This window comes from Lithobates pipiens, unplaced genomic scaffold, assembly GCF_037356315.1.
Source record: "Lithobates pipiens isolate NorthernLeopardFrog02 unplaced genomic scaffold, aLitPip1_a1.2 Scaffold_16, whole genome shotgun sequence".
Taxonomy (NCBI): domain Eukaryota; kingdom Metazoa; phylum Chordata; class Amphibia; order Anura; family Ranidae; genus Lithobates; species Lithobates pipiens.
In genome coordinates, this window is record NW_027507748.1 from 363,224,849 (window position 1) to 363,237,628 (window position 12,780).

A 12,780-nucleotide genomic window follows, 5' to 3' on the forward strand; every position below is an offset into this window, starting at 1 on the left:
TCGATTTATAGGCATCTACACTGAAATATATATATATATTTACCCTTTCCATCAAATACATGCGTTTGAACCAGAGACTTTCAATAAAACCATTAATCTCCCTCAGAGGTGATCTTGGACTCCTCCGCACCACTAAACGTGTCCATAAAGAGCCTCCTGGGGTGGGGGTGCGCTAACTCATCAATGCTTGCAGATTTTTTGTATACACCAGAGCTCATATTTTAACCATGTTAATTTTTTCATGATGTATATCATCTAGTGTTAATAAAAACTTTTAGATTTTGTATGTCTCTCTCAAATTGCTGCTAAAAAAACCCACAGGGAGTCGTTCTTTACCCCCTTTTTTTTTTTTTATCTACCTGATCCCCAGCCTCCTGCACCTCAACAAAAGGGCCCAGAGGACTAGATGGGAATCTACTATGTTTAGTCCTACTATGGAGAGACATCATAGCAATAATCTTTTAAATGGTAGAAGAAAAAAAACCTGTCTGTATGAAATACACAGGGACAGAAGTGTTCAACCCTAGACGGCTCATCTGACTGGCCGTATTTTTCTTTTTACCTCTCAGGGGAGGAAGACAGACATTCTTTTGGAAGGGTTTTTAGTTTGTTGTATACCATTAACCCCTTAGAACCCTTTGAGGAGTTCCTGGTCCCTTTGTTACTCATAGCTTACAGTACAAAGCAGAGGCAGTACCAGCAAAATAATTTTACACTTGCTAGGCTATAGTACAGTACAAAAGTTGCTATTAGTCCTAGCTATACAGTACAATGATGTCAACAAAAGGGGATGCCTATGTCACCAAATCAGACCAGCAACCACTTTGCTCTGTCCCTCCACTGCCAGACTGCAGCTTTTCCTGTATAGCTTAGATTACTTCCTCCACGTGTGGCCGGCGTCTGACGCTGCTTAGCCATGCCCCCCCACGCAAAAATGCCCCCCCCCCCCTTCTGGCGGCCGGCAGCGGGGGTTTAAAACCGCCGCGATTTGCCTAAACTTATTTTTTAATTTTTTAAAGAAAAATGAGGCAGCTGGCTGCCATTCAAGGAGTCAAAAACCGCCAATCTTGGGGCCCAGGAAGTGATGAGAAACCTCCTTCATACCTGAGGGCCTGAGCTGGCTTGAACGGAGAGGAGAGTGAAAGCTTCTGCTGTTTCCAGTGTCAGAATGGTGAGTGCTCAATACAGCCTCCAGTGGTGACACATAGACATGACATGACATGACAACACAATACATGGAAGGAGAGATTCCTTGCTGAAAATCTCCCCTACCTTTCCTCGCCGCAGGGTTTTATCAGGGATAAAAAAAACAATCTTCGCCCTCCACGGTAGGCTCCGAGACCTTGAAAGGAAGCCTTCAGGAACAGGGGTACTCTCAGGTAATCCCGCAATCCTGGACCTGCGAGAAGACCCTGCCAGTAAACTTTTATTGGCCTTACTACCAAAAAGTACTGGATCCCAGGGCCCAGCTTTAAAAGCATTTAGTCCATTACGGAGACATCAGAATGGATCCGGTCAGGATGGCTGGCTCTCATCAAAGGATTACTGCCCGTGGAGCTCAGTACAACACAACCTTACACATGCCCAACACCTTAGACACTGGCAAAAAAACTGAGGACTCCCAGTATTGGGAGGGGTTATATGGGGGAAGTTCACACCTTGAGGGATGTGCCGGTGTCCTGCACCCGATACCTCTGTGTCCCCTGATGTAAGAAAATAAACATTTAAAAAACAAAAATATTGCACTTAAAATTTTGCCGTGGGTATAAAAGCGTTCTCAAATCGCTGCTGTTGCTTCCGGGACAAGCGTGGTTCGTGGTGTCGTCAGCACGCCGCTCCTCCCTATGCCGTTTTGTCACAGACGACGTCTTCCAGGGGCACTTTGTTTTGTTTTATGCACGCTTTAATAGTGTTGCGTCTTCATATTGACATAGCTTTGGGTCACATGGACTATTCATAAGCTTAATTATTTTTTTTTTGATGTACAGTTAATGCTTATATGTCACAATAGTTGTTTTTTCCCACAGTATCTATTTAGTGCAGCCTTTTTACTTCTTATTATGTTTATTGTGTGTGTCTCACATTAAGTTGCAGCAGTTTTTCTCACATATTGACATCACTCTATGAGTGATACTAAGACAGTGCAGTAATAGATTTTTTACACACATATATATATATATATATACAGTGGTGTGAAAAAGTGTTTGCCCCCTTCCTCATTTCCTGTTCCTTTGCATGTTTGTCACACTTAAGTGTTTCGGAACATCAAACCAATTTAAACAATAGTCAAGGACAACACAAGTAAACACAAAATGCAATTTGTAAATGAAGGTGTTTATTATTAAAGGTGAAAAAAAATCCAAACCATCATGGCCCTGTGTGAAAAAGTGATTGCCCCCCTTGTTAAAACATACTATAACTGTGGTTGTCCACACCTGAGTTCAATTTCTCTAGCCACACCCAGGCCTGATTATTACCACACCTGTTCACAATCAAGGCATCACTTAAATAGGAGCTGCTTGACACAGTAAGGTCCACCAGAAGATCCTTAAAAGCTACACATCATGCCGAGACCCAAAGAAATTCAGGAACAATTGAGAAAGAAAGTAATTGAGATCTATCAGTCTGGAAAGGGTTATAAAGCCATTTCCAAAGCTTTGGGAATCCAGCGAACCACAGTGAGAGCCATTATCCACAAATGGCGAAGACATGGAACAGTGGTGAACCTTCCCAGGAGTGGCCGGCCGCCCAAAATTACCCCAAGAGCGCAGCGACGACTCATCCAAGAGGTCACAAAAGACCCCACAACAACGTCCAAGGAACTGCAGGCCTCACTTGCCTCAGTTAAGGTCAGCGTTCATGCCTCCACCATCAGGAAAAGACTGGGCAAAAATGGCCTGCATGGCAGAGTTCCAAGGAGAAAACCACTGCTGAGCAAAAAGAACATCAAAGCTCGTCTCAATTTCTCCACAACACATCTTGATGATCCCCAAGACTTTTGGGACAACATTCTGTGGACCGATGAGACAAAAGTGGAACTCTTTGGAAGGTGTGTGTCCAAGTATATCTGGCGTAGAAGGAACACTGCATTTCATAAAAAGAACATTATACCAACAGTAAAATATGGTGGTGGTAGTGTGATGGTCTGGGGCTGTTTTGCTGCCTCAGGACCTGGAAGACTTGCCGTGATAAAAGGAACTATGAATTCTGCTGTCTACTAAGAGATCCTGAAGGAGAATGTCCGACCATCTGTTCGTGTACTCAAGCTGAAACGAACTTGGGTTCTGCAGCAGGACAATGATCCTAAACACACCAGCAAGTCCACCACCGAATGGCTGAAGAAAAACAAAATGAAGACTTTGGAGTGGCCTAGCCAAAGTCCTGACCTGAATCCTATTGAAATGTTGTGGTATGACCTTAAAAAGGCCGTTCATGCTCGAAAACCCTCTAATGTAACTGAATTAGGACAATTCTGCAAAGATGAGTGGGCCAAAATTCCTCCAGGACGCTGTAAAAGCCTCATTGCACGTTATCGCAAACCCTTGGTTCCAGTTGTTGCTGCTAAGGGTGGCCCAACCAGTTATTAGGTTTAGGGGGCAATCACTTTTTCACACAGGGCCATGATGGTTTGGATTTTTTTTCACCTTTAATAATAAACACCTTCATTTACAAATTGCATTTTGTGTTTACTTGTGTTGTCCTTGACTATTGTTTAAATTGGTTTGATGTTCCGAAACACTTAAGTGTGACAAACATGCAAAGGAACAGGAAATGAGGAAGGGGGCAAACACTTTTTCACACCACTGTATATATATATATATATATATATATATATATATATATATATATATATATATATATATATATATATATATATATATATACATACACACACACACACACATACACACACACACACTCTGCATTTAGTGTAGACTAGATATTCAGTGTAGACCACTTCCTGATTTTAATTTTTTTTGCATATATTTCTCACACTTAAATAATTCAGATAATTAAACAAATTTTAATATTTCACAAAGATAACCCGAGTAAATCCAAGATGCAGTTTTTAAACTATTATTTCATTTATTAAAGGAAAAAAGCTGTTCAAACCTGCCTGGCCCTATGTGAAAAAGTAAATGCCCCCTCCCATGTTGAATCATGACTGAACTGTGATTAACCACAATTTTTTGGAAAGCAGAGTTCAATTTCACTTGCCACACCCAGGCATGATTACTGCCAGACCAGTTGAATCAAGAAATCATATAAATAGGAGCTGTCTGACAAAGAGAAGCATGCCAACAGGTCACAATATGCCATCCATCGTGCCACAATCTAAAATAAAACAAGAACATATTAGAAATAAACATGTATTGGTCTAGGAAAGGTTTCAAAATCATTTTTAAGGCTTTGGAACACCAGCGAACCACAGGGAGAGCCATTATCCACAAATGGAGATAACTTGGAACAGTGGTGAACCTTCCCAGGAGTGGCCGGCCTACAAAAATTACTCCAAGAGCACAACGACGACTCATCCAGGTCATAAAAGAACCCATAACTAAAAGAACTGCAAGCCTCACTTGCCTCAGGTAAGATTAGTGTTCATGATTCAACAATAAGAAAGAAGCTGGGCAAAAATGGCATCCATGGGAAAGTTCCAAGGCCAAAGCCACTGCTGACCAAAAAGAACACAAAGGCTCATCTCACATTTACCAAAAACCACCTTGATTATCCCCAAGACCTTTTTGGAAGGTGTGCATCCTGTTACATCTGGCATAAACCAAATACAGCATTTCATAACAAGAACATCCTACCAACAGTCAGACATGGTGGTGGTAGCGTGATGGTCTGGGGCTTCTTTGCAGCTCAGGACCTGGACGACTTACCATAACTGATGAAATCTGAGCTCTACCAGAAAATCCTAAATGAGAATGTCCGGCCATCAGTTCCTGCCTCCAAAGCACCTTGTTCCCATGTTGATGGGGACAAGGGCCTCATCCCCACAACCATTGCCTGGTGGCTGTGGGGTCTACGGGCAGTGGGCTTATCGGAATCAGGAAGCCCCCTTTAACAAGGGGGCCCCAGGATCCCACCCTCCCTATGTGAATAGGTATGGGGTACATTGTACTTCTACCCATTCACTAAAAAAAAGTGTCAGAAAAAATAAAAAATGACTGGAGACAGTTTGACAATTCCTTTATTAAAATAAATAAATAAAAAATAAACTGCCCCGCAATGTCCATCCATCTTCAATCACGGCACCTGACGGACACGAAAAAGAAAAAAGAAGATCCGCCTCGATGGGAGGCATCCTGCCGACTGCTATCACGAGACAAAAGTCAGCCAAGAGACAGCAGTTGGCAGGACGCATCCCATCATTGTGGAGCTTTTATTTTTCGGGTCCGTCGGGCGTCGTGATTAAAGGTGGATGGACATCGTGGAACACTTTTTTTAAAATAAAGGAATTGTAATAAACATCGGAAATATGTGCTACTTTACAGGCAGACTAAGGGTACCCCCCAGGCAAGATATTTAAAGGAATATTTCATTTTTATTGTTTTACTTTAAGCATCATTAAAAGCACTGCTATCCCCTGGGGTAGTGCCCAGGTCCCTGTACACTTTTTATGGAAATAACTTAAACATAAGCCTTTAAAAATCAGCACTTTTGATTTTTCACGTTCGTGTCCCATAGACTTTAATGGTGTTTGCATGTTCGCAAAATTTTTTCGTCTGTTCACAAGTTCTGGTGGGAATCGAACCAGGGGGGTGTTCGGCTCATCCCTAAGTGACATACTTTTCTAGCACCTCATCAACTATTAAGGCAGCCTTTAGATGCTTCACATACCCATCTTGCTCAGAAGGGAGGTCTATCTCACAACCTTGCTTCTCTCACCCAAAATGTTTTCCCTTAGTTTTGTTAGGAACGGGAAATTAGAGAGCTCTCTCAAGGTGCTTAAAGAACTTCCTTTTGGTTTGCAGGAGACTCTACAAACTCTACCCATTTGAATGCAATCTTAAAGTGTTTCTAAAGCCTTAAGGTTTTTCACCTTAATGCATACTATACTATATACTGCTGCAGCTGCCCCCCAGACTCTCTCTTTTCCTTACCTGAGCCTATGCAATCCAGCGAAAGCGTACAAGTGCAGTGGCTCCCACCACTGTCTCTCTCTCCTTGTTGGACAGATTGATAAACAGTGGGAGCGATTGGCATCCGCTGCTATCAATCAAATCCGGTGACACGGGGGGTGGGGTCGAGTCCTGATGTCTATGCCAATGTGGTGAGCACACGCGGCACCCGATAAAGAGGAGGGGCCTGGATCGCCGGCAGAAAAAGAGAATCAGTGCTGTTCTGTGCAAAACCATTGCAAAGAGCCGGTAAGTATAATATGTTTATTATTTTTATGAAAAGAAAAGAAGCTTTACAACCACTTTAATTGTCTTGACCAAAGGCATCACAAGGGCAAAGTAAATCTAGCCTCCCTCTGCGCCACTGACTGAGGACTTCATAGATGTATGGTTTGGTTGGGACGGTTTCAGTTCTTCCTGGCCATCCTTAGGGGTAGAACACACCATAACGGCTGTCGCACTTTGTGTGTGGCTTGTAATTCACCCTTTAAGGGACTCCTGCACCACGTGCCTTACCAGAGATTCCTTTTACTGGTTATCACTATCCCTTTCTCCAACCACCCAGGCACAGCAGGGCTCACACAGAGACTTGCCCTCTGGGACCTAAGTCCCGCATCAACAGCAAGCTTCTTCCTCATAGCGGCTGACATTGCGGTGCCTTGAGGAGGATTCGGAGCTTCTCCTGTGATTCCTGGGCCTTGACGGTTGACCTATGGTGTCTAGATCTGGAATGTCCATGCTGTGACCTAATGAGCTCGCTATCATCTCGTGCCGTGACGATCTGACCTGGAAGGACTGACAAAAAAAAAATAGGGTAAAGATAGGTAAGAATTTGAAACCGAAAAGAGTGCCCAGACAAGCTAGGAAAGGGTTAGGCATACCCTCTTATACCCGCTATGCAAGGGCTGGCAACACCCTCTCACAGCTGCTATGCAAGGGCTGGCAACAAGGGGAGGGGGGGGGGGTGTGGAACAATCAAAGTGTGGAACTGCACAGTCAGCCAACCTACACAGGTGGTAGAGCCATAGAGCAGAATTAGGATGCACCAAGGGCCTTAATACAGAGCATATATGTACCTGTGATGCTTACACAGTGTTTAGGGAAGCTGCTGCAAGCTGCCTGCAGGAAAATCCTAATATCAACAGTACTGACAGCTGATTAAATTTAACCTAAAAAAAGGCCCTAACTAGAAAATGGAGGACTTTAACCACTTACAGACCGGACCAGTTTGCTGGTTAAAGACCAGACCACTTTTTGCGATTCGGCACTGCGTCGCTTTAACTGACAATTGCGCGGTCGTGCGACGTGGCTCCCAAACAAAATTGACATCCTTTTTTCCCACAAATAGAGCTTTCTTTTGGTGGTATTTGATCACCCCTGCGGTTTTTATTTTTTGCGCTATAAACAGAAATAGAGCGACAATTTTGAAAAAAAACGCATTATTTTTTACTTTTTGTTATAATAAATATCCCCCAAAATATATCAAAAAAATTTTTTCCCTCAGTTTAGGCCGCATTCTTCTACGTATTTTTGGTAAAAAAAAAAAATCGCAATAAGCGATTATTGATTGGTTTGCGCAAAAGTTATAGCGTTTACAAAATAGGGATAGTTTTATAGCATTTTATTAATAATTTTTTATTATTATTTTTTTTTTTACTAGTAATGGTGGCGATCAGCGATTTTTATTGTGACTGCGACATTGTGGGGGACCCATTGGACATTTTTGGGACCATTGTCATTTATACAGTAATCACTGCTATATAAATGCAGTGATTCCTGTGTAAATGACACTGGCAGTGAAAGGGTTAACCAGTGGGTGGTAGTGTAGGGGTTAAGTGTTCCTAGGGGTGTGTTACTAACTGTGGGGGGGTTGGGCTTTCATTTAGTGAACACTGATCTCTGCTCCAATCACATGGAGCAGAGATCAGCGTCACTAGTTGCTAGGCAGAATGGAGAAATGCTGTTTACACTGCATTTCCTTCATTCAGCCGTTCCGCGAGACGATCGCGGGCATGCCCGCGGCGATCGAGTCCACGGGTCCCGCGACCGGACTCACGGGGGTCCCGACCAGCGCGGGAGCCTGCCGCCGGCGGCGCGCTCCCGATGGCAGGGCGGCATTGAAGATTGGACGTACATGTACGCCAATATGCCTGCCCGTGCCATTCTGTCGACGTACATCGTCGTGCGCTGGTCGGGAAATGGTTAACAGGTACCACACACACATACATATACACATTATATATATATATATATATATACACACGTCAATATTTTAATTTTACAAATGTTAAAAGACATATATGACGCATAAAAAAGAAACAAAATGTGCATGGCAATATTACAAGCACATACATTTATATTAATATGTTGCTAGTCATCATCCCCATTCTATTGGGCGATGGATCGTCTGCTGTAACTTAGACACGTTTAAGAGAGTTTTGGCTTGGGTCCTTTATTTATCAGATGGGTGAAAATTCTCTATACGGAACCAAGTGCAAGGGTAAAGATTAACAATGAATACTCAAACCCCTTTTGGCTTGAGAGAGGAACAAGGCAGGGGTGTCCCCTGTCTCCACTATTATTTGCCCTTGCAATTTAGCCGCTAGCAATAAGGACTAGATCAATGCTACAGATACAAGGTTTTCCGAGACAGACGCAGGAGGACAGAATATCACTGTTTGCAGATGATGTTCTTTTTTTTTCTTGGCGATGTTCAGTCCTCTCTGAAGTCTGTGATTCAAATGGTTGGACAGTTCGGATGCGTTTCTGGTCTGGTTGTCAACTGGGACAAGTCCCCCTTGTTACCGATCGACCCTCTTGGCAACCAGACCTGTGTATATATCCCCAAATTAAAAATAGTGGGAAAATTAAAGTATCTGGGCGTTTGGATAGATAGGGACTTAGGCCAATACCCTATGTATAATTTAAGCCCATTGCTACTGAAATTAAAGCAAAAGGGGGATATTTGGTGCCGCCTCCCCCTGTTAGTAGCAGGTTGCTGCAATTTAATAAAGATGATATGGCTGCCCCAGATATTATATTTCTTTCACAACTCTCCAGTTTGGATAGGCCAGAAATGGTTTAAACAAATAGAATCTCTGTTTAGAGACTTGATATGGAAAAAGGGCCAACCCAGGATAGGCCTACAAACTATGCAGCTACCATTAAAAGAGGGGGGGTATGGCGGTTCCACATCCAAGGACATACTTCCTGGTAGCCCAGCTCCAACACTTAGGGGGTTGTAGAGATTCTGAGGGTGGAAACCCCAACAGGAGCCTGTTGCTAACAGGGTCAGTACATAATTCCTTGCTTGAGGTCCTAGAGGCAGATTCATTCTCTTATAGATGCCCGACACTTAAATTGATTTAAAAAAATCTGGCAGACAGCGAAGTTGTTACTAGGGTATAAGGGGGTATCAATATATGCGCCCTTATGGGACAACGGATATCTGACAAAATTAAGCAATATAGAGAAATCAGTAGAATGGGAGCGGCAGGGCATCAGACGTTTAGGTCAGCAACATGAAAGCATTTTCAGACTTAAAGCAAGAATTTAATATATCAAATAAAACTTTCTATAAGTATTTACAACTCAGACATGCAACTCAGATACAGTTTAGGTCACAAATAATTGAATAGGCCCAGCTCCCGTTCTTGGTCAGCATAATTAACTCGAATATATCTAAAGGTTTCATTTCTAAAATATATACCAACTTGGAAGCCGTAACAATAACCAGAACAGGACCCTCTAAGAGCAGAGTGAAATGGGAAAGCAACCTGGGGGTAATAGCAATAGAGGACTGGGAAGAAATTCTGGAAAGGGGAATGTTGGTCTCAATCTCCCCCGCGCAGAAGGTGTCCCACTTATTTTTGCTGCATAGGGTATATTACACTCGGGTAAAAATGTTTCAGCTTGGATGGAAACAAAATGACCACTGCCCCAGATGCGGTGCATCGGGTGATTTTATCCACATGTTGTGGAAATGCCCAAAGCTATGCAAGTATTGGAAAGAAATAGTAGATAGCATAAATAAAAATTTTAGCGCAACAATAGAACCAACGGCCAAGATTGGCCTATTGGGAAGTGTGGAGAGGGGTAGAGTTCTGAAAGATACTTTAGAGCCAGTACTGAGATGCCTCTTTCAGGCAAGAAAAATGATCATGCAGAAATGGCAGGCTCATACCTCCCCGATAGTGCAGAGTTGGGTTGAAACAGTTAACTCAGTTGTGGGGAAAGAGAGTGATGTATACTCTACAGGGCAACTACGGGAAATTTATCAGAATGTGGCAACCCTGGCTGGATGAGATGGGGTATTCCCCCTAAGGGGGGTGGAGTTGTACTTTGGTCCTTTTTTTTTTTTTCTCACTTCTTTTTCCCTGCCTTTTTTCTTATCGGATAGCTTTTGTAATATATAATTAGTTGATATATGTACATTAAGATGGTGCAGGGGTGAGGGTGGGGAGGGTTTGGGTAGCTGAGGAAAGAGTATTGCTATATTATATAAGTCTTGCAATATTTATAATAAGTAGAAAGGTATCTGTTACTTTTTATATTGTAATTTTTGTCATTGTTAGGCCACTTATGTAATATTACTCTATAAATTAATTAAAAAAAAGTATTAAAGTAAAAAAAAAAAAAAAAAACTCGTTTCACGGGTCCATGCCAGCTTCATCAGGAAGATATCTACAGTCAAGCTCTGTATTTTAATGTACACAATCATCATAATAATAACCACCACCATCAATTGCAATTCCCTGTGATGAATTCATCATTAGTGGGAATGCTTTAGCAGTCCCACTATTGTTATTCATTTTTATTTATTTTTAAGTTATTATTATTCCGTAAGTTTTTTGGCTCTGTGTAACTTCTGCATACTTTCAGCTATTAAAAACATTCAGCTAATGATGGGACTTTTTCAACTTTTTCACCATTTTTTTTTTTGAAGTGAATGAGAGCATGCTTCAAATCCTTAAAAACTTATTTCGCTCCCAAGTTTCAGCTCCTTCATACTTTCACCTACAGACGCTAAACAAACTTTAAAATGTTCACAAAATATTCAGCTATCTGGATATATCTTTTCAGTTTTCATGAAAAAGCTGTTAAAATTTCCTTAAATGATCACTAAACTTTAATTGATTAAACAGAGTGTGGATGATGTCATAGCTAAAGCACAGAGCCTTATAAACATTGATCTTAGTTCCTTCTCTATAAATTTCTCTCACGCCCACAAGATCTACTTGTCATACATCAGTTTTGTGATACGCCTTTTACTTTGGGCTGGTTGAGCTTCCAAATGACAAAAGTTCTACACTTTCTTCCATTGACTGTCCTGTATAAAATTCTTAACATTTCCCAGCGAAACCACAGCCAACTTCTTTTTTAAATCGCCCACATTTTTAAGTTTATCTACATAAATTTTATACCGATACGTTCACAAAGGCTGCGTGTCTCCAACGGTGAAGTCACTGTTTCCATAGCATGTACTGTTGTGGATTTATTAAGGTTTGTTTGAAGGGTTCTGTCACTCATTAGGTGTGGGGATTAATGATCAAAAAGCTTTTCAAAAAATCTTTACACATTCCACATCTTTCATACATTAGTGGTGTTGTTAAACATTTTTTATGAAATTCATGTTTATTTTAAAACCATTCCTACTTTTCCAACTATTCTCACTTCTTCAACTTTCTCTTACGGATTTAAGCTATTTATCCAGTTAGCTTTAGCAATTCAGCATTCCCACACATTTTCTCCAGGAAATGCATTTTCTAGTTCCTTCTAAGCTTTTTCACTGCAAATCCTGCATAAAAGACCAGACGTGTGTGAGCTGGTACTGTGTCCCATTTAGGCCTACTTGTTTTTAATCTGCCACACTGAAGTCCAAAGAGGTGTTTGTGTGGAACACTGCCTCTGGGGGAGGCAGCATGTCCTCCCGGGGAAGCTGCTGCAGAGATTAAATGTATCTGCCGTAAGAGGGTAACGCTGCCCACAATGTGCATGCGCTGAGTCCATGGGCAGGAGTAACCCATGGACACTGGGCTGGAAGAGATCGGTGGCTTGGAAAGCACAGGCTCTCCAGTGCCCATGAGAGTCAGGGAGGAAAGACAAAGGAGAAAGGACAAATTTAATCACAAAAACAGCTGCCATAGAGGACAATACGAATGTAAATTACTAAATGATGGCACTCAGGCGACCTCTGCCTGGTATAGGGAGAGTGCTGCATCCATCCTGGGCATTTCATGGCCACCCACTAATAGCAGGGCTAACCAAACTACCGCTTGCCTGCCAATAACAGGGCCTTAGCTCTCTCTGAAACTGCCCAACTAAAACTCACCAACGACCTACTAACTGCTAAAACCAGTGGCCAGTACTCCATACTCCTACTCCTGGACATTTCTTCAGCTTTCAACACTGTTAACCACCCACTCCTCCTCAACAAACTCCACTCCCTCGGCCTCCGTGAATCTGCTCTTTCCTGGTTCTCCTCCTACCTATCTTAGCGCACCTTCTGTGTCACATTCAACACCATCTCTCCTGCTTCTCTTCCTCTTTTTTTGGGGGTAGCCCAAGGCTCTATCATTGAGCCCCTCCTATTCTCTTTCGCTCTATACCTCTTCCCTGGGCCAGTTGATAACCTCCCATGGCTTCCAATACC

The 12,780-nt window shown here is 42.3% G+C and overlaps 1 protein-coding gene across 2 annotated transcripts in view; it reads right to left on the reverse strand.

Moving 5' to 3' along the window:
- Nucleotides 1-6,378: 6,378 nt before the first annotated feature.
- TMEM234 (transmembrane protein 234) overlaps nucleotides 6,379-12,780 on the reverse strand; it is a 58,110-nt gene continuing 51,708 nt past the window's right edge. For both annotated transcript variants that reach the window (XM_077481995.1, XM_077481999.1), the window contains one exon: nucleotides 6,379-6,923. In XM_077481995.1, coding sequence (XP_077338121.1) covers nucleotides 6,763-6,923 — 161 coding nt within the window. In that variant the 3' untranslated portion in view covers nucleotides 6,379-6,762. The remainder of the gene's footprint in view (nucleotides 6,924-12,780) is intronic.